The 20,345-nt window shown below is 47.6% G+C and overlaps 1 protein-coding gene across 2 annotated transcripts in view; it reads left to right on the forward strand.

The window, feature by feature from the left end:
• Positions 1 to 2,778: 2,778 nt before the first annotated feature.
• Positions 2,779 to 20,345, forward strand: part of SGPL1 (sphingosine-1-phosphate lyase 1) — a 30,407-nt gene continuing 12,840 nt past the window's right edge. Inside the window, exons 1-6 of one of the 2 annotated variants that reach the window (XM_035537218.1) lie at positions 2,779 to 3,395; positions 10,821 to 10,986; positions 12,833 to 12,900; positions 14,805 to 14,952; positions 16,548 to 16,627; positions 18,193 to 18,321. In XM_035537218.1, the coding sequence (XP_035393111.1) occupies positions 3,393 to 3,395; positions 10,821 to 10,986; positions 12,833 to 12,900; positions 14,805 to 14,952; positions 16,548 to 16,627; positions 18,193 to 18,321 (594 nt within the window). In that variant the 5' untranslated portion in view covers positions 2,779 to 3,392. Of the gene's footprint in view, positions 3,396 to 10,309; positions 10,520 to 10,820; positions 10,987 to 12,832; positions 12,901 to 14,804; positions 14,953 to 16,547; positions 16,628 to 18,192; positions 18,322 to 20,345 lie in introns of those variants that run through there. The other variant, XM_035537227.1, reaches the window with a different exon arrangement.

The raw sequence follows: 20,345 nt of genomic DNA on the forward strand, positions 1-20,345 counted from the left end.
TTTTCTAGGGTAAAAATGTTGAAAATATATCCTACCGCTTTCTTTAACTCCTGTGGAGTTTATATAAAGCCAGAGTTTTGTTTCTCATTGCGTACACAAAAGGCATAATGTAAATGTTTATTTCCAAGGGCTCGTGTTTCAGCACTTTGAGTTGCTTCTGTGTCCCAAGCAACTTGAAAACAAGAAAAGAAATGTGATTCCTCTTAATTCCACCAATTTTGGGGCAATTTTCTATAAGATGAGAACCTATGCTGTCTGCCAAATAGGAATATTTTATGGCGTTTTGAGGAACTGAGCCCATATGTGCACAATATAAAGTTGCATAAATTAAGATTACAGGAAAGGAGCTTTGCTAGTGTAGAATATAGCTACCATTCTTGATCCGTTTACTTATAAATCAAAAAAATCAACTGAAAAATTCTAGGTTAAACCAGATATAATGGTTTCTATGTAGACCCTTGCTTATGCTTTCATTGCAAGGGCCCTTCCTGTTGATTTCTTGCCCTCTGCTCGTGCACAACCATGCTAACAAAATGTGCCAAATGATGGCAGAAGTGAGATTAGGGCTGCATTAACACCGTGGTTGCTTTGATGGAAATGTGGGCCTTGTACAGACTAAAACAGGGAACACAGTTTGCTGCTTCTACTCTCTGTTTCTAAATAGTTAGGTTCTTTCCTTAAAATGATCAAATTAACTGTGTTGTGTTTTTATGAGATGACCTGCTTAGCTGATGAATTGCTCACAGTCAGTATCTGCCCTGTGCTAGTAATTGATGGCTCTGTGAGCGACCAGTGTGGCATTTCCTCTCTTCTGTGATTAGGCAGGGGAAGCCAGTAGGGTGGCATCCCCTCCTCGGTGTTTCGCATTCTCCAAACAAGTAGGTGAACCCTGCCTGGTGGGCTGCTTCACCTCAACTCTGCCCTCAGCTAAAACAACGTGAGCGGGCAGCGCAAGTGACTTTAATTTTATCGGTGCTGCTTTCCTACTTCAGAAGCATGTTTCTGCTCAATAACCAAACAAGACAGCCCCCCACCCCTGCTGTGGAATTGAAACCCTCGTGTGAACGTGATGAGGACCCTTTCCGGCAGGGCTGGGTCCCTGGGCTGTGCTGGCTGCTGGGGCTGAGGATGTGGTCGCGTGCTTGGGATTCCTGCCCTGGTGGCACAAAGGGTTTGGCCGGCGGAGGAACCTTTGGAGGTCCAGATCTGCTGACTTGACAGCGGCTCAGTGCTGCGAGCGACTTCCCAGCATTGCATACTGCGGTCTTCAGTCAATCAGCAGGGAATGTATGGGGAGGAAATGAGGCTGGGGTGAGACGCAGCGTGTATGTCGTGGTCTGTTCTAGCAAGCCAATGTGTTTCTCATTTCCATCTTCTGCAGGCCATGGCTGGCTGGAGGAGAGGCTGTAATTCCTGCCTGCTGGCGAGCAATGCTGCTTGCTAAGAGCACAGGTTTACTGTGCCTTGTGCCTGAGAACAGTGGTTGGAGCTTTGCTGATTTAGCTATTGATTTCTGTTTCTTAATGCAGTGGTGATGTGCTTAGGCAGGCAGCATGAACCTGCTTGTAAATGGTGAATGTCCTGCTGGGTTGATCTGGGAAATGTTTGCCCCCTTTTCTAAATTTTCAGCCCTTTTTTTTCCAAGCCAGCCTTTAAAGGAGAGTGTGAGACCTCTGCTTGAGCATGGGCAATGCTGGCAGGAGTGCTGGGTGCTCCTGGGGAGGCAGCTCCCTTCTCTGTGCATGGAAAACCTCCATGGAGTGAGTTTTCCAGTGTCAAGGCGAGGTCCTTAAGCTTGGACCGAAGGCTGTGAGGAAGTTGTTGTCCTTTGTAATGTGCTTTGGAGAAAGTGGCTCTGGCTTTTGAGGCTTGTGAGTTATCTGGCAATGATTGTGCTCCTGATTCCCCAAATGGCATCCACAGGGTTTACACTTAAGTGGCTTCTTACAGCAGTAGCAAGACCTGGCACTGAGTGACCTTATTGTATAGGAACATACATTATGTTGTCACATAAGAGCATCAGGGACATGGAGGGGGAAACAAGCTCATCGGATAACTGAGTCCAGGCTCCTCTCTGTGCCAGCAACTCCATCCTTTCATAACATCTAAAACTTCACCTACAAATCAGGGCTTTTTGTCCCTGCTTTTCTTGCAGAAAGGCTGCTGCGGAGCCTCAGCTCTCCAGCGGCAGCAAGCCCTTTCCCAGGTCTCAGCCAACCTCTGTCCGTTTGTTCCCATGCCACCATTGGCCCCTTCCTGAAAGGGCTCTTCTCCCCCCTGCTGTCCCTTCCTCCCCACCCCTGGGTTTATAGCAAGATATCATATTCCTTTCTACCTGTGTTTAGCTAAACTGAACAAACCAAGCTCTCTGCTTCCTGGCATTGTGTGAAAACGTGTGAAGCCGAACAAGATTTGTGATGATGCATCCTTAAGAGGCTTTTGAGGTTTTTAAGAAACAAGATTTCTTCCTGCACCCTAAATGCTATTTAGACCTTTTTTAAATAATATTTTTTCCAAATATCAACACTGTGTGAAAGTTTGAGGGCCTCAGTGCTCTTTGATTCAGCAAGTACAGCATGTCTGGAGTTGCCTTAGACTTTCTTGCCAAGTGCACACGATGAAGACCTACTTTGTGAATCTGATAGCGGTTTAATAACAGATCTGTTTGTTCCCTCCTGCTAAAAAGAACATCTGATAGCTACGAATACTTCTAAAAACAATCCCATGAGGGCAGTTTTCTTGAGATAAAAGTGCTGTCTATCTGATGTAAGATGCCATCGTCTGTGAAGAGACAGCTTGGATGGCACAGTGACAGCTGATGAAACGGTTTAATACAGCAGAGTTAAATATTTGCACTAGCCAGGAATGCCCAGAGCTGATGCCTGTGCACTGTTTTCAAAACCCTGCAGAAACAAAGGCACAGGAGGTCAAATGCAAACATTATAAAAGCCATGCAGGAACCTGTGCAAGCCGCTGGATGTACCCCTTTTGCAGCAGGGCTGTGTTGTGTTGTTGACTAACGAGATTTTGAGTTCATTTTAAGAAACCTGAGTGCCTTGAGTTAGGAAACGTGACCTGAGAGGCCAATGTGCGTAGATCTGGAGGGCATCGAATAACTGCAGGCTTTGGCCCAGCTCTGAGGAAGCAAGGCGTGCCGCGCAGACACGCTCAGTGTGAGGGGCTGAGGCTCCTCCGTGAGGAATTACTGGGAGATACGGCCCTTTCTCCTTGTCGCCCGGCACTTAAGGCGCTCCCCACGGCCGCCCTGCGGAGCTGCCCGGGCCCTGCTCTCCGGCGCGGCCCGCAGCGGGCGCTGTGGTGCGGGAGGCCCAGGCTGGGGCGGAGCCGAGCCCGGAGCGGCGGCGGCCGAGCAGGAGGCGGCGGCGGCGGCGATGGTGAGCGGCGGGGAGCCGGGGCCGGGCGGGCGGCGCTGCCCCCGGGGCACCGGGGGCTGAAGGGAGGCCGGGCGCCCGCTGCCCCCGGCAGGCAGCGTCCCTCGGCGGGCCGGCCGCGGAGCCTCGCAGCGGGCTCCCCGGGGGAGAGCAGCCGGTTGTCGGGGCTGGAAGGCCGCTGTGGGTTCGGGGTTTGGGTCCTCGGAGCAGACGGGGGCTTGGCGAAAGCTGGTTCACGGGGTGGTGTGCTGGGGGTTGGAGCTTTCTCTGAAATACGGTGTTTCTCCCGAGTTGTAGCGCGAGGCTGCGATCCTGCCCGTGCCCCCAGCAAAAGGGATTGCTTGGCACTGGGAACTTTCTTACCTCAGTGAGGAAAAATCTCGTTTTTCCTCATTCACTGTGCGCTTCTAGTCTCCTAAGCACAGGGTTCTTGGCTTCTCCTCTACCTGAGGATCTGCTGACCCTGCTGATGGAGGTGACGCCTCGGTCCTCGCCTCCCATTCTCTGGCCTGTTTCTGCTCCTTGGTGATGTTACATTGAACCTCATCATCCCGTTTATTTACCAGCAGTTTGGCTATAGTTGTGATCAAAACCTTGCTGCGACCCTCGTTGGCAAAAGGTTTTTGGTAGGGCCGAAAATTTCTGTGGATACGGGTTTGTGGATGTCGCTTGCCCCTGGTGCCAACCACACCATTCTGGCAAAAAAAAAAAAAACAAACCAAAACAACAAGGAAAAAAAAAAAAGGCAGTTTCAAAGTGCTCGCCTGTTGCAGAGCCTGCCCCATGGCGAGGGTTGTTTCGGAAGGCCTGACCTGCTTGTGCTCCGTTTTTTTCAGCTGTGTGTTTTTGACCTGTTCTCATTCCCTGCTTCCAGGAGGCTGACAAGATTCCCTTCCACGTGTGAGTCGGCCTTAGCGTCGGAAATCTCCGTGTAGTGGCTAAATGGCGATGGCCTTTACTGGTTAGCACAGCGATAAGGGCTTTGAAGCATGTGTTAGTGCTGTCTGTAGACCATGAGATGAATCTGAGGTCTGGCTCTTCGGTGGTGTAGCAGCAGGCGGGGTGGCTGCGATACTCTTAGCAGCAAAGATTTACATTTCCTAGAAATTTGCGGGCCGCCATCTATTGGAAGCCTTTGTGTGCTGAGATCTTCCCTCTGCTTCGCGCACCCTCACTCGTGGGGCACCCATTGTGCCATGAACCAGGAAGGGCATGTGAGGAGCAAGGGTTTTGCACGGCGCTTTGCTGGGATCGGTAAGGATCCAGTGCTGTGGGGAAGGAAAGGACCCTTCGTGCATGACAGCGGCGCTTGGTTTGCGCTGATAGCGGTGGTTTTGCTTGCATAACCCCGCCGGGGAGCCGTGCCAGGCTCGGTGCTGCCTTTGTTCTCCGCTGCCCGCTCCCAGAACAATTGCTGTGCCATCGGCTGCTTTCAAACAGCCCCGCCACGACTTTATCTTCCAGAGCTTCGCATACCTCTGCGTGGCACCGAGCTACTCGCCGAATGTTTCACATAAATACCCGTTTTGTTCCCCAGAAGGCAGGCAGAAAGTACTGCGTGATCAGCATCTGAGAGGGTGCCAAGCGGAGGAATGAACAAATGTGCCCAGATGAGCCCCAGCCCAGGGAGGACTGAGCCCTTCTTTCGTCCTCGTTGTTGTGGAGGCTGGGAGGATGTTTCCTCGCAGAAACCGCACCTCTGCGGAGCCAGCGACCCCCAGGGAGAGCTGTAATGGGTTTATATTGAGTGAACCCAGTCCCATCTGAGACCTGTGCTATCTGGAGCATGCCTCGAGGCGTGCAGGCTTTGCTTTTGTAAATCCATTTGTTGTAGAGAGCAGAGTGGACAAGAGGTGACATCTTGTGTGTGTTTTGGGTTAAATGTTGTTGCTCCACAGCGGAAGGCTGTTTCTCAAGCACTGCTTAGTTTCTTCTTGGCTTTGTAGGGGAGCAACTGGTAGGCTTTTCACAATAACTGCTCTTTGTGTTGTTTTTTTCTCTTTTCCCTTGCCCCCATGTGAAATCTGAATTGCACCTCATTTGGAAAGTCCCTTGAGCTCTTGTAAAACTACACTTTTTTTTTTGAGCCTCAAATCAGCATTTTTCCATCTTGTTTTGAGAGTTTTATGTTTCCTCTCTGCAGTAGAGCCCAGGGGTGCTGCCGGTCTTACTCAGAGTTGCTGCCTTGTTTGTTTTTGTGCTGAAGCTATAATTAGCCAGTCTCTAGCCACTCCCCTTGAACTCAGGGCTGGTGGGGTAGTAAGTGTACATTCCTTTTGCATACACAGTGTATGGCGGGGGGGGGGGGGGAGAGACAACCAACTAGAGGGAAAAAAATGCTTTCAGTATGGCAGCAGTGGAAAACATGACCCAGAAGAAGCTGGTGGTACCAGAGAGTTGCAGTAAGATAAGCATGACCTGAATGTGTTTTGCTTTCAGAGTTCAGCCCTTGTGGCTCCAGGTTCACGATTCTTGATTTCTGAGAGATTCTGTCTGCTGTCACCTCGTGTCCCCATGTCTTCTGTGGGGGGCAACATGCTAAAAAAAAAACTCAGGCTGTGATGAGGAGCTGGCTAACAAATGCCGTGTGCCTGGTGCTTACGTAAAGGTGTTTGTCACCCCTGCTGGGGCTGGGGGTGGCAGGGAGGGACACAGGAGCACGTTTGTTACTCAAGCACGAACCAAACCACTGCGCGTGCAGTGACTCGCACCCTGAGACGGGGTGGCGTTGCTCAACCACCCCTTTTCTTGTAGGAACCTGGCTGCAGGCTGCGAGGCTGGTGTTCGCCGTGGCCCAGCCGGTTCTGCGGTCGTGCCGGTCCGACATGCCCTTTGCGGCCGGGTTTACACCGGCAGCAAGGTGCTAGCTCAGGCACAGCTAATTGAAGTCTTCCTCCTCCTTAGGTGCGTGATAAATAAGCAAATTGGCTGTCCTTCTGCAGCATATTTTTGGTTGGGACCTCAGCAAGCCGTCTTTGTGGCAGCAACACGTGTGTTCTGCCCGCTGCCCTCGCAGGGCTTCGCCAGGCAGCACAGTTGCTGTGAGTGGTCTTCGTGCCCCTTAATTTACTACGTGCTGAGTCGCACGGCACGCCGCCTCGCTCATCACCTTCGTCCCAGCGAGGGAAGACAAATGGCAAACCCAAACGTTAGGCTTCGGACACGGGGAGTTGGTGGCAGGACTCCTGGGCTGGGAACGTGGCCGGAGCGTGCGAGGAGGCTGTGCTGGTCTTCCTCGTCCGCAGGAGGCACCGCTGACATCCAGCCACGGCTCTCCCCGCTCAGCGTTTGGCACCGAGGCCAGAAGGTGGCTGGAGGTGCCAGGTGCCTGCTCAGGCGGGTTATTTAGGCAGGGTAACAAATGCTGTGCTGTTCATACTGTTACTGGCTGATTTACAGCTAACTGAAGTGCGCGGACTCCAAAAGCTGAGGATGTGGTTTGGTCTTAGCAGTTCCTCCTCTCACAGTCAGCATAAGATTCATGCTATTACTTAAAATAAACTTGCCTTTAAAAGCTCCTTTATTCTCTCTCCCACTTTAAATACTGTCCTGGGGGAAGGAAGATTCTGCTGATAAGACCTTTTCCCCACTCTTCCCACAGGTAAGCTTTACAGCGCTTCCACTTTACAGTGTCAGAAAGGGGAGGCACTTGTAACAGAAGTGTGAGGCTCTCCAGTATATTGCCTTTCTGTCTCTCTCTCTCTTTTTTTTTTTTTTTTTTTCTTTTTTTTTTTTTTTTTTTTTAAGGCTTATTTGAGTCCTTTAACTTTCAGCCAAGGAAATGCTGTTCTGGCAAAACTACAAAATCTGCTCGTATTAGCTTTGGCAATTTTTCCCTTCTTTCTTTTCTATCATCTGGGACAGAAGAGCATTACTGCAGTTAATTTGTCCTCTTTTGTAGTCGTGTAAGTGCTATATCCCTGGAACAGCTCAGCTGGCTAATGGCTTTTAGAAGTAAAGTCCTAAGGATATATTCCTAATCTGTAGAGCTAAAAATTCAACATGTAAACTGCTTGGGTTGTTGAGTGCATTAATACCAGGACAAATGAATACTGCAAGTCCTAATGATAGCAATTAGTATTTTATCTAATACCTGGGTCTGTTGTAATGCTCTGAGAATTAGAAATAAATCCTCCAGTGGAAGTTTTCCCCTTTATTTTTCAGTGTGCTCATAAGTAAGGCTTTTAAACTTCTGGAATAGTCCTGTCTGGTGAAGCTTTTGTGGGGGGAAGGGTCTTTTAAGGAAATAAAACCAACTTGTCTGCTCTCCAGTAATGGGAAGGGAAACCTTTTTTGTTTCGATATCTTCACAAATAAGTAGATTATTATCTTACATGAAATCCTGCCCTGTGTATTGACTTAAAATCAGGCCAGCTCAGTGTCTTTAGCCCAGCTGGGGAAGTGGTAATGGCAGGGGCGAAGGGATGTTCTAATCCCACAGAGCTGAAACTGCGTCTCTGCTTATTGCACGTGGCCAACATTTCTTCTGGCTGAGCTCAGTTAGGAAATAACTGCGAAATGCCCGTGTCCTTGGGGAGTGGACGTGTATGAGGCCGGGGAGTCATCGCCGTGGCAGTAAGGGACGTGGCCGAGTGATGGGGCTCGGTCGGGTTGGTGATGGGACGCAGCTTGAGGGCTGACTTGGTGATTTTGGTCTTTTCCAACCCAGAAGATTCTGTGGTCAGCTGCTGTGCTGAACCTGAGTTTTCTGGGCACGGCTGGTGGGTCTCAAATCGGTGCCGTACCCCCAGCAGGTGACAGTCAGGTTGGTCTTGGAGCTGTGATGTCTCACCAGGAGTCCGGACTGGAGACTGGGTGCCCAACCTGCCTTTTGACTCCAGTGTGAGGGGCCCTTCCAGAGCCGGAGGGGGAAGAATTAAAACAGCTGGGCTAAACGGAGGCATTTATTACCCCTGCCTCCTCCCTGTGAAGTAAGGAAGCAACGTGGAGCTGCAGCAACGAGGCTGCCATCACGCATTGTTGGGGGTAATAAAACCAGGGCATGTTTGAATGATACCTTTGGAATTAAGTTAGCAGTCCGGAGAACAGGGGCCTTGTGTCTTAGTGGATACGTGGGTGCAAACAAGCACTTTAAAATCACTGAGTGCTGAGAAATCCCGTTGCACAGCTAACCAGTTTCCCGTGCCACTTTGCACAGTTGTCTTCATTTCTTTTCAGTATCCTCCTAACTCGATCAGTCTCGCCCTTTAAACTCTTGTAAGTATGAAATGACTGAAGGAGAAAGTGAGAGGTACAGAGAAAGCTTTGCTCTCTCAAACTATTCTTTGCAGTGATCCCAAGAGAAAGAAATTCTTGGGGTTAGCATTAACATCACAGATCTTTTCTTGTTTGTTCAAAGCTTGGTAGCATCATTGGGTTACCAAATAGCAGTGCTGGTGCGCGTGCTTTTGCCTCGGTGCATACTTAAGGTAAAATATTTTGTTTTACATCCCAGTAACGTAAAAGTTAGCTGAGGCACGTTGCCTTGTATTTGCAGCAGGCAGAGCAGAAAGCGGATGGGTCAGCGTGTGTGTTGCCGTGCTGCCTTCATTACAAACCTGAGCCTTTTTTCTTTTTTTTCCTGATGACAGTGATGAGGAAACAGGGTTGTGCAGCTGCATCCTGGAGTGTCACAGCTTTCAGATGATCCCGAGCGAAGCACGAGGATGTCTGCAGCGAGTTTGGAGTCGAGCAGCCTGCGTTTACAGGGCAGGTTGTCCCTGTTGGTTAAGCACTCCTTTGCAGGGATTGCTCCCAGAAAGCTGTGCAGCCTTGCTGAAACTTGAGAAGTCCCTCTGGTTAGCGGAAAAGGCAGACCTTCCCCTAAATGCACCTGTTAAATCGTCTTCGTGGTGCCGGAATTGGAGGGCTGGGCGTACACTAGCCGTGGCCTAATTGCGGCGGGTTGTGTGGCTGCCTTTTTTCGGGCAGAAGTGGCTGGTGTGTTCTTAAACTGCCCTTTGCCCAGCAAACGGGTGCTAATTGGGCTTCTCGGGGCTGCTCCTCCCCGTGGCTTTGCCCTGTTCAGTCCCTCTCCTTCACCCTGTGCTGGGGCAAGGGTGATGATACTTCTCTGCAGTGGGCTGGCACTCTTGTTCGACAGACTTTTTTGTTTTAGCCTTACATTTGGGTTGCTTTAGTGTTTTTTCAATCCTCTCACGTGTATTTTACTGCTTTTCCAAAGCAGTGATTGCTCATTAGTGCTTTGTGAGGCATCCTGCCTTTCTCCTCTGGCTGTTCGGAAGCACTTGGCCTTTTTAAGCTGCTGGTAGCCTTTCCCGTTGTGTTGGAAGTGATGTGCCACCCCTAAGGGTGACCCCAAAAAAACAACTAAATGCTGCTTCTGTTGGTAACTTGCCCCAGAAGTGAGATCTGTGCAGGGTGCTGAGAAGGAAGTTGTAGCAACTATTACCTTAGTGGTTTATCCATCTTTGTAAGCCACTCCAAACCCACCAAGGTTCTGACAGTGTAAGTATCAAGGATTTGTATTTCTCTTTTGTAGTGCTGGACATTCCCCTGGACGGCCCTCCAGCAAAACTGGGGAACGCGGTTTGGGAGGAGGCTTGGGCAGAGTGCTTTGGGGGCTGAAGAAGATTCCAAAATACTTTTATCTGGTTGTAGCACCCAACGAGGTGTGACTACCTGGATCATTCTCATCCCTAGAACACTAGCTTCCCCACAGAAAATTGTTTTGGAGACCCCCTGTTTTGGGGAAACGACCTTTCCCCCTTGCGTGCATCCTGTTGTCCCCACCCTGTTCTCCTAGGCTTGAAGATGGCGTGCTTGGAAGCTATTGATTAGTAGGTGCTTGGGCTCTGTCCTGGCAGTGATTGCTAACTTAATATTGTAATTATGATTGCATCACAGTTTTCTGGTGTTCTTTTCTTCCAGTAGCGTTTGCCTCTGCTGTCCTTCCTCTGTAAGGAATGCAATAATTAGATCTCAGCCCTGAGGAGTTGCTGAGTACTCACATCTTAAAAAAAAAATCCAGCTCTAGGTACTTAAATAGCCCTGTTCTGGTGGTACGTGGTGAACGGTGGGAGCTCAGTCTTCCCTTGCCACCTGAGCAGATAATTCCTTGGAAAGAGGAATATTGTGGATAACACAGCGGGTTCTCTTGGGCCATGGTAAGATCTGGTGGTGCGTCTTGGGACCGTGAAGCTTGAGCATCCTGCTCGTCTGCCAGTGGCTCTTCTCTCTGAAGTCTCTAAGGATGTGTTTTTATCAGTGGTTTTTAACTGGAAATGAGTGACAATGTGCCCTACCTGTTCCTTTCACAGGCATTAGGGAAAGCAAGAGGGGTCTGTGTGCTGAAAAACACCTCAAAAGACTCCAGCGGAGGGGAATTCTGTCATTCGAGCACTTTTGATGCCCTGTTGGTGTGTGTTTGAGCTTTTCTTAATGCCTGTCTCGTTTCCCTTGGTGTAGGATGCCATTTCTACCTACAAGGAAATTCTGCAGGTGTACTGGGAGACTGCAACGGGCTTTGTGAACGCCTGCTGCGATGGGCTGGAGCCCTGGCAGTTAGTTGGGTTGACCTTTTCTTCTACGCTTTTAGCCGTATGGCTGCATGGCTTCCTCTTCCAGCCCGAGAGTAAGTATTTAAAATGGGTCTTCCCTTTGTGGGAAGGGAGAAGGGACAGTTTTTCGCAGGTAGTGGGGGGAAAGGGGCAAAAAGAGACTGAGCATCTGTTAAAACATGCCTTCTGCTGTCAACCAGGATTGACAAAACCCTATTCCGAATTAGGGTCAGGGCCTGGGTAAGCAGTGAAACATCCCCATTCCTGCAGAGGGTGTGGCAGGCCAGCCTGGAATGTGCCTGCATCTCCTTCTGTTCCTTCGGTCTCCCTTCTGCTTCTGGGTAGGCCCTTTACTCATCACAACACTCCCTTGCTCAAAACCTGGGGAAATCGATCCAAGAGCTGGGGTCCTGGGAGCTCAGTCACTAACAAAGTGTCTGGGTTGCTTTTGCTCTTGATTGCTTCCCTTCCTGGGGGAGAAAACAGGCTTTTAGTTTGGTGCTGGAAACGTGTTTCATCCTCAGGAGGTCCAAGATAATTGTGTGGTTGTGCTGCTTTTTTTTCTTTTGAGCCTGTTCCTACTTTGAGCGATTTCTGATATCGGCAGCTCTTCAGTGGGACCTCTTCTGATGAACCTGCAATATTTTCTGGCTCTGCGTGGTTGTCAGGGATAACTGCTTTGCCCTTGGAGGAGAACAGTGCTTTGCAGATCCCTCAGGCCTCAGGGTTATGCTTATTTTTGTTAAAAACAGCAGAGTTTTTAATTAGCGTCTGTGCCTCTCTGCTCCTCAAACAGGCTTTTTTTGAAAGGCAAGAGTAAGTGAATAGTGGGAACTTGTGCCCAGTATAGGTTTTTGGCTAATGTTTGTACTGCTGCACAGTATTTTTAAAATATTGACTAATTATTATGAAGTCTAATTAGGCTGTCTGAATATTTCAGCAATTTATTTTTCCCCTCAGTGTGGCTGTTAGTAATTAAACAGTTTGCACACAAATGTGCAACAGAAAAGTTATTTTCAGAGTGCTAACAAATATTTGCTACAGAATGTGCCAGACTGCACTTACTGTCCTCCTGCAGCTTTTCAAAATATATCTGAAGTATACATAAAATGGGGGGAAAAAGGCTGATGCTGTAGATAAGATCGGGAAGTCCTAAAATGGTTGATTTTTCTTTTAAAGCTTGTTTAGCTGTTTCCTGGTGAAAGTGTCTTGTGACTGGTGCTTGGCTGAAACGGCTGGAGGACTTAGTGGCTATAAAGCAGCTCTGTCATCCCGCATGCATTCCTGCCTTTAAAGTTACCCCGGGAGTTTTCTGGTGTTTGCCATCAGTGGGTTCTCAGGGACGGAGGGAGAGTGTGGTGCCACGGAGGTGACACCATGTCCTCCCCTCCATCCCTTCTTCCCCCGTGGCCTGGGAGCCTGGTTCATGTTGCTGAACATTTTCATGTTGTACTGTCCTGGTTTCAAGATGCAGAAAAAAATTTCAACGAGCTTTTACCTTTTTGCTGGAGACCTTGTCTTTAGCAAATCCAAACTCCCTCTCCTTGTAAAATTCCATGTGTGGGTGCAAGTTCCCATTCAGGCAGGTGCTGGCCTTCCTTATGCCTCGTTTGGAAAGATTTTAGCCTTTTTAGTTTGTATGACTTTACTCGGTGGCCTTAGGAACAAAGTAGGAAAATGAGTCAAATCACTGATTCTGATAGATGATGGCTGCTGTTGTGCAAACCAGTTCCTTTTGCAGCCTGGCCTGTCTGCTTTCTGATGCACTGCTCTGTCTCTCCACATCCCCTTCGTGACTGTTACTTTAGCCTGCATCAGAAATACCAAGCCTGTCATGGGTTGGGGTGGAAGTATTGTGCTCCGAGTCAGTTTTTAGTTTGTTGAGTCATGTTAGGTTAACTTCTGACTCTTGTCTTTCAGGTTTAACATCCCGAATTAAAAAACAGTTCTTTAAACTACTGAGAAGAATGCCGTTTGTTGGGGCTATAGTAAGTATTTGAGCAGCTGTTTTTATCCCAAGCCCTTGTTTTAGCCTGTGTAGCTGTGTCTCGGAGAACCTACAGTTCTGCGCCTCTTTGCTGTCATGTCACTGTAATCATAATGATCCAAAGGTATAGATCTGGATCTGCTGCCGCCTGGTTAATGAAAGATAACTTCTACCTAGTCTTTTTTTATAGTAGTTCTGCTCTGATAAAGTACCACTTTTTTTTTTTTTTTTTTTACACCAAGTATCAGTGAATCCAGCAGCAGAGTTGTGCAGTGGCAGAATTTTCCAATGGTGTTTCCTCCTTGTTAGATTTCAAGAAAATAACTTGATTCGTGGAAGACGAGGACACGATGAACTTGAGTTGTTCTGGAACAATGTCTTGAACAAGTGTGAGATAGCCAGGCGTCTGTTGTGCAACATGGAAGGATAATTGTTTTAATCGATGACTGGCCACAATTAGTTCAGAGCTCCTATCTGTTAGCATAGTTAGCATTATAGCACAGCGATATCAGAAGCTTGTGCAATCATTAAAATGAGACAGGCTTTAGTGTCTAGGAGATGTTTTTTTACTTAAAAACTTGAAACTACAAATGTCAGCAAGTCTTAGCACGTTAACAACTTAATGCTCAAGAAATGCACAGCTTGGTTTCTTTTACCTGGTACGTGATGGTATCGTACTCGATTGCCCTTTCTGCTTGACGCGTAGGCAGCTTTGCACGTTGAATTGCTGGGGTGTGGGGGGGTGCTGGGTCTGTTGTAGGCAACTTTATCAGATGGAAGTAGTAAAGAGGAACTTTTTCCTTTTGACCTCGATATGGATGCAGTTATCAAGTTTCTCGCCAAGCCCTCTGTAAGGAATAGCATCTCCCCTTCATTTCATGTGTCCCAATTTTTACCTTCTGGCTCGAGTAGCCATTGATCAGATGAAGTAATTACTAGCTCTCCTCTGCTTATATTTGTTGTCTGTCCCTTAGGCGAGGACATCTCCTGGGTCCCTCTTTTGTCCAGGCTTACCTTCTCAGGGCTAGCACTGTAAAGCTCCCGACGTGCCCTACCTGTGTGCTGTTCCCACTCTTTGGTAGGCTGATAACCTATCAGTTGCTTACGGGAGGCCTTGACTTTGAGGCGATCCAATGTCCAAAAGTCTTTAAGGCTGATAACATCCCAACACCTATGTTGTCTGGAAGAAGAGTGTCTGCTTTGAAAGGTTTTCTGAGAGGGAGTCTGGGCCTGCTGCATGTGGGGTATGAGCAGGAAGAGAGAAATCTCTTAACTGTGCCTGTAAGGGAGATTTCTTTAATGTTTCTGTTTTCGTGATTCTCTAAACTGTGTATGTGACGGCAGACAAGACAAGGTATGAAATATAATGAATCTGAAGACTTATATAAATTACGGACTGTGACTTAAAAAGGTTTGGTGGATAAAAATTAAATGTTTTTGCCGTAAGCTTTGCTTTCTCAGCTATTGAAGGTGCTCCAAGTTCCCACTGCTCATCAGTACCCATTATCAGTGCTCAAAGAGTACCATTTCTCTTTGAATGTGGTGGTGTCTGTGCTGTTAAATGAAACACAGCTGAGCAGTGTCCCATTCTGCAGTCATCCATCCCAGTTACTTGGCTCAATTTTGGGCTGTGCCAGCTAGCACACTCCCTTAGCTGCTTCCCGGAGTGGTTTAGAGACTAGTGCATAAGTATCCATTCCAGGAGGCGTTTTGGAGAAGGGCAGCTTGTTTTTGGTGGGAGAAGTTAGTGGGAAGGGAGAGTTAACTGCCTGGCGGTACAGCTGAAACAGTTCCTACCTGTTCTGCTCACTGGTATGGAGGTAGCCAGCGAGTTCGATCTCACACGTGTTGAACAATTATGATCTGGCCAGCACCTTTGTTGATAGGCTTTTCCGTTCTTTTTAGATTCAAAAGAAGATTGATGAGGCCTTGAATGATGTCACTTCCAGTTTATCCTTCCTGAAAGATGAAAAAGATTATATCAAAGCGCTGCCGGAACAAGGCATGAGCCAGCCCGAAGTACTACAGAAGATGAAAGAGTACAGCTCAAAAGGTATGACTGAGTCTGTGCCCTAGCAAAGGTGGGTCTGTTTCAGAGACAGCATTAGACTTACTTGGTTAAATGAGATCTAATGATGCCTGCTCTCAGTTTGATCTTAAATATTGCTCTGCTGATGTTCTTCACTTGCCTGTTTTCCTTTTGGAGGTGATTAAAGTCAGTATTCACAATGTCTACTGCTGTATTTGGGTATTTACATTGAAATTCCCTTTCTTTCCCAAGAGTTTAATACTGACTGATGGGAGAGATGAGAAGAAAAATACAGAGTAAGCTTTTTGAATGCATTTCTGAGCAGTTGCCTTGATGTTAAGCTTTTACCAGAAATGTATTTTCTGTGAAGCCCTGAGGAATGCTCCTAACAGAAAGGACTTCCAAGCAGTATTTTTAGGGAGTTTCCAAAAGTCACTTTAATCAAAACCAGTGGTTTGCATCTTGAAAATGCCACTCAGGCAAGGCAAAGCCACGATAATGTCCTCTTGGCTTGAGTCCACATAAGCACTGTCTGAAAGTTAATTTGAGTTACCTCCCTGGTGTAAATATCTCCATGCTGATTCACATCCTGTTACTTCTAATGAGCAAATTTGGGTGACTTGCTGTCCAGAGAATATATGACTGACCCGTTCCTATCTCCAATCTGATAAAAGCTTGGGATTTTCTGCTAGAACAGTGCATCTACTCCAAATTCAGGAACAGTTTTGCAACAGAGTATGCCGTAGCAGCTTCCTTTTTTTTCTTCTTTTATGTTGTTTGTGCTGCTCTTTGTGTCTGTCTTCTGTCTTGTGTTTTCCCTCATAATAATTACTTCCTTTCTTCACTGGGCTTTTCCTTCGTTTTTCATTTTTCTGTCCCCTCCTTCCCACACATGTGCAGTTTTCTGTGGAAGTTACGTGGAAATGAGGGTTGGATTGTGACTGTGTTCACCTTATGTATGCTTGTGAAGCTGATGCCATCGAGTTTTGTGCAGGAGTCTAACAGTTTGGAGAGGGAGCATATAACCATACAGGTGGAAATACTCTGGGTGTTTAGAGGCAGAAACTAACCTGGTTAAGAGGGTTGAAATGCTGTTAAGTGGGGTGCACGCTGATGCTGTTCCACCCGCCTGCTCTGATTTGTTAATGCCTCAGTGGCATTTAGTTTTAGGTAAAATTTAACTGAAGAATCCCATGTTGTAGATTTTAGCAATGCAACCTTGACCTTTCCATCTCAGTGGTGTGATGGGTGCTCTTTGGATGTGACTGTAACTTTAGTGATGAGAGTTGGGCTGTGTGGACAGCGATTTGGGGAGGGTGAGTGGGGATTAGGTGGGTTATGTATTAATATAACTGCTTGCTGCGGCTAGCTCTTTATGTGCTGGCACTTTATTCATCATTTCCTTGCAGTTTGCTAAGTTTATGGGACACAAGCTGCCGGAGGCATAGCATTGCAGGGAGTTATCTCTCTGGTACAAAAATCATACTTGCTTCTCCTCAGTGAAGCCCAAAAGCAAAACCCTTATCTGTAGAACTGCTAGGGGGGACTTCTTTGTTCTTCTGCATGCTTTTTGGGAATGGCTGTGTTTGCAACCAGTGTGCTCCTCTCTTCTCTTTCAGGAGACATACGTTGGGAGGATGGGAAAGTCTCTGGGACTGTGTACAGCGGTGAAGAGAAACTCACCCGTCTGCTCGTGAAGGTGAAGTGCCAGCAGTCTGACTTGGCATCTTTGCACATATTTTTAGCAACTTCAGGGTGACCAGAAACCCCTCAACAATATTCCAGCATCTTTCAAGATAAATAGGGAGGATCTGAAGCTGAGATTGCCCAACTCTGAGGACAGAGCCTAGGGTGAATGTAGGTGGAAGGGGAGTTATTAGCAAAGTGTTGGAGCATTGCAAAATTGGCCAAGTGGCGGTCACTGAAAACACTGTAGAGATAACTAGAATCCAATCAGATAAGATGTTGTTTTGAGTACGAAGGTAAGAAGCTGAGTACAAGTGAATTGGAGGCTGGTACTGACCTTTTATTTTGGGGAATGATAAGAGGCATAAAATTGCCATAGATAGCTTCAGCAAGCCCCCTGACAGGTGTAGTTGCTGTAGGCTGGAGTGAAAGCACCCTTGGCTGCCCTGCTTTGGGGTTACTGGAGGACTTTAGCTTTGGAACAGCTTGATGAAGCAAAACAGGATTGGTCTTGCTTTACGCAAAAAGAAAAAAGTAGTTTGTAAAATGTTTGGCATTACCGTGCAGTCCAAATCATGCAACAATGGGGCACTGGCATGCTTCAGTAGAGTCTTTGTTAGGTCTGTTTACCTAGTCTGGAACTTCTTCCTTTGAGAATGCTGGGGAAAGAAGAAAACTAAACAGCCCAAAGGTCTGTTTTTAAGTACATCTACTGCAAGAGGTTTTTTTTTTTTTTTTTTTTACTAGAAAGGGAAACCTGGCCTTGCTCCTGAGAACAGCTTTTATACCAGTAGTAATGAGCTCTGTTGGGTGGTTGCTATTGCTGTTTTCTTCTGCCCGTTCACATTTCTTTGCCACTTCTGGGGAAGCATAAAGCTCAGAGCAGCCTTTCTAGAGGAGCCTCACCTTGGATTGAGTGTTGTGGAAACATTCCCTCTGCCTGTACTGATTATTCGCTGGTTTATTGTGCTGTATTTCTTTCAACGTCCCTGTGGTTGCTTTTTGATCGCGGCTGCAGGAGGCTGGAACTGGCCTGTTGTAGCCTTATCCTGTGAGCCTGCAGTTGCAGAATGAGCATGAAATACTGGTTTCCACGGCCACTTTGGGTGCGGAGTGGGTGGGCAGCTGCGCTTTTCTAGCTGCTTTGGAATTACTCTTTACTATTAAACTCAAACTAGTTCTGCAAAGCAAGTTTTTTACGACTACATGCTGGCCTGCTTTGCGTAAAGCAATCATAGGGCATATATATACCTGAACTTGGTGGACAAAAGAAGGGCAGATAATTGTGGTCTTTTTAAAATAGCTAAACCATTAGCAATATTGCTTGTTGTAAAGACAAGGTTATGTTATATAACCATTCCAGAGGCCAGAATGCTCTAGAAAAACAAATGATTTCAGCCGCCCCGCCCCCCCAGCATAGCTTCCCTGCTTGTGTGTACTCACAGCAGGAGAAAGTACTGCAGATCTGCAGATAGTCTGTTTATATACTGTGCACAGTGAGTTCCCAAACCTGGACCTCTTCACTGATAATCCAAGGCTTCACCTGCAGGACTAACTTTCTGTCTCTGTTTTCTGAAGGTGTACGAAGAGTTTGCCTGGAGTAATCCTCTCCATCCGGATATATTCCCTGGTCTGAGGAAGATGGAAGCAGAAGTAGTGAGGATTGCCTGTACTCTCTTCCATGGGGGCCCCAACTCTTGTGGTGCTGTAAGTAGCTTGTGCTCAAGTGCCCCGTGAGCATTTGGATACTTCTGACTCGAAGTGGAAATGCACTTTCTGCTATCCATCCAGCTCTGAGACTGAGGTCTTTCTGGTATACAGTTCTGGTAGGTGCCATGCCAGCATAGCTGTCCAGGAGATGGTTGGTAATTGCTCTTCTCAGGGAAGCTTAATGAGAGATGATTTAACTCCAAGTAGTTCTTAAATGATGATTTATTTCACCTGTTTTTTCACACCCTTAAATGAGACAGGCTTGCTGGCGGTAGGAAAAGAGACCCAGTGTAATGTACCATAGAAGCCTGCCTGCTTGTCAGTGGGGGATGCCAAACAGAGCAGTGTCACTTCGAGTAGCTCCCCTCAGGTTTAATCTGTGAGCCTGCCAGAATGCTGAGACTGAGGACAAGGCTGGCTGGCTGGTCACCAACAAGCAGCTTGAAGCATTCATGGTCAAGCGGGCATGGCACTTACTGTCACCTCTCCAACTGGAAAGCTCTCTTTCCAGCCTTGTGTGGCCTACCAGGGTGGAAACCAATTTTAAAGCCTCCACAGAATTCAAAGTCAGAGTCCAAATGTGTGCCCTTACACCGATGTTTTCAAATTTCATCAAAGAACAAAAGCTGTCAAGTTGTACAGTGAGCTATTACTGTATAAATAAGCCATGGCTTCTTGCACTCCTTTCTCTTGGTTTGCCTCTTTGGTAGGAATTCTGCGTTCCTCAGGCAGGCCACATTCTCTACCTGTCTGTGGTGCCACAGGACAGCGAGGTCTTATCTCCTAGCATGGTGTTTGTGTGCAACTGTGACACAAAGACTGCTTAATAACTTGCAAAGTAATAGTTCCACTTGTGAGGAGAATCCAGATGAGACTTTTCAGAGGCTGAGTGTGACATGATTGCATCTGTAAACGTGCCAGGGAGGTGGAAGGCCTGCAAAGGCTTAAGATTGATATGGGAAGGCAGTGTTAACATGGGTTTATGGGGTGAACTGGCACTGAATAGGCTTAATCTGCCCATTGGGAGCTTGGTTGTGTTGAGGAGGTAGGTAGAATAGCCTTACGGTAGGACTAGTTGCGACCAAACTCCAGCTGGACTGAAGATGGAACTTGATTGTGCAGTAATGTAAGATGTGATTGCCTTCGACAGCAGGAGGTTGCACCTGGTGACCTGAGCTGTCTCCTTGGGTTCAGGGTTCCTAAACCCTCCTCTGTGCTGGGAGGGACTGTATTCCTGGTGCCACCCTTGAGCCTGGAGAAGCAGCGTGTCCCCTGGCATCTAAAAATAATCTGACCTCTTCTCCTTGCTGACTTGCTGTGCTGAGACTGTCCGTGGAGGGGGCAGGAGGCTGTTAAAACTTGTCTTTATCAATACCTGAGAAGCTGATTGATGCAAGTCAAATAGATAGCTCTGTGACACTTATCATGTGGCTGGAGAACTTTGCTTGCAGAAGTCGGCAGGGCGAGTTCAGCTTTCGTTATGTAGGGTGCATGTTGTAAAAGTGTCAACCTTGGCCCCCTGGGTGCTTCCACTGAAGCCTGGAAGTAGAACTGTGTGGGAGGAGAAATTCAGAACAGTAAAAAGAAAAAAAATAAAGCCCCCAAACAATCAGACAGTGATCACAGCCAATGTGAGACCTGCAGACTCTCTGGGGAATCCCACTTTTCCCTCTGCTGCTTCCTCTTCCCCTCCCTTCAGAGGATCATGCTGCAGAGCCGCAGCTGAGTCAAGCAGAAGCAGTGAATGGGGAAGCGTGCAACCTGCCATGAAGTTAGCCTCTAGCTGGTTGAGCAGGCAAATTTGTAGGGTCAGAGGGAGGGCTGAAAAGGTGATTGGGTGGAAACAGAGGATTAATTGCACCCCTGTAATTATCTTGTCCAAATGAGTCTCTCCAGTGGACTTTTTACCTTCCTCCTGCGTTGCCCTTCCTGTCTGAGCATCCAGAGGAGCTGGCAGTTGTTGGAGAGATGTGGGAGGAGATAACAGCTCACTTGCTCTTTAAGCAGTTGGGCTCAAAGAC

Source organism: Cygnus atratus, chromosome 7 (assembly GCF_013377495.2).
Source record: "Cygnus atratus isolate AKBS03 ecotype Queensland, Australia chromosome 7, CAtr_DNAZoo_HiC_assembly, whole genome shotgun sequence".
In the NCBI taxonomy this organism is placed as follows: domain Eukaryota; kingdom Metazoa; phylum Chordata; class Aves; order Anseriformes; family Anatidae; genus Cygnus; species Cygnus atratus.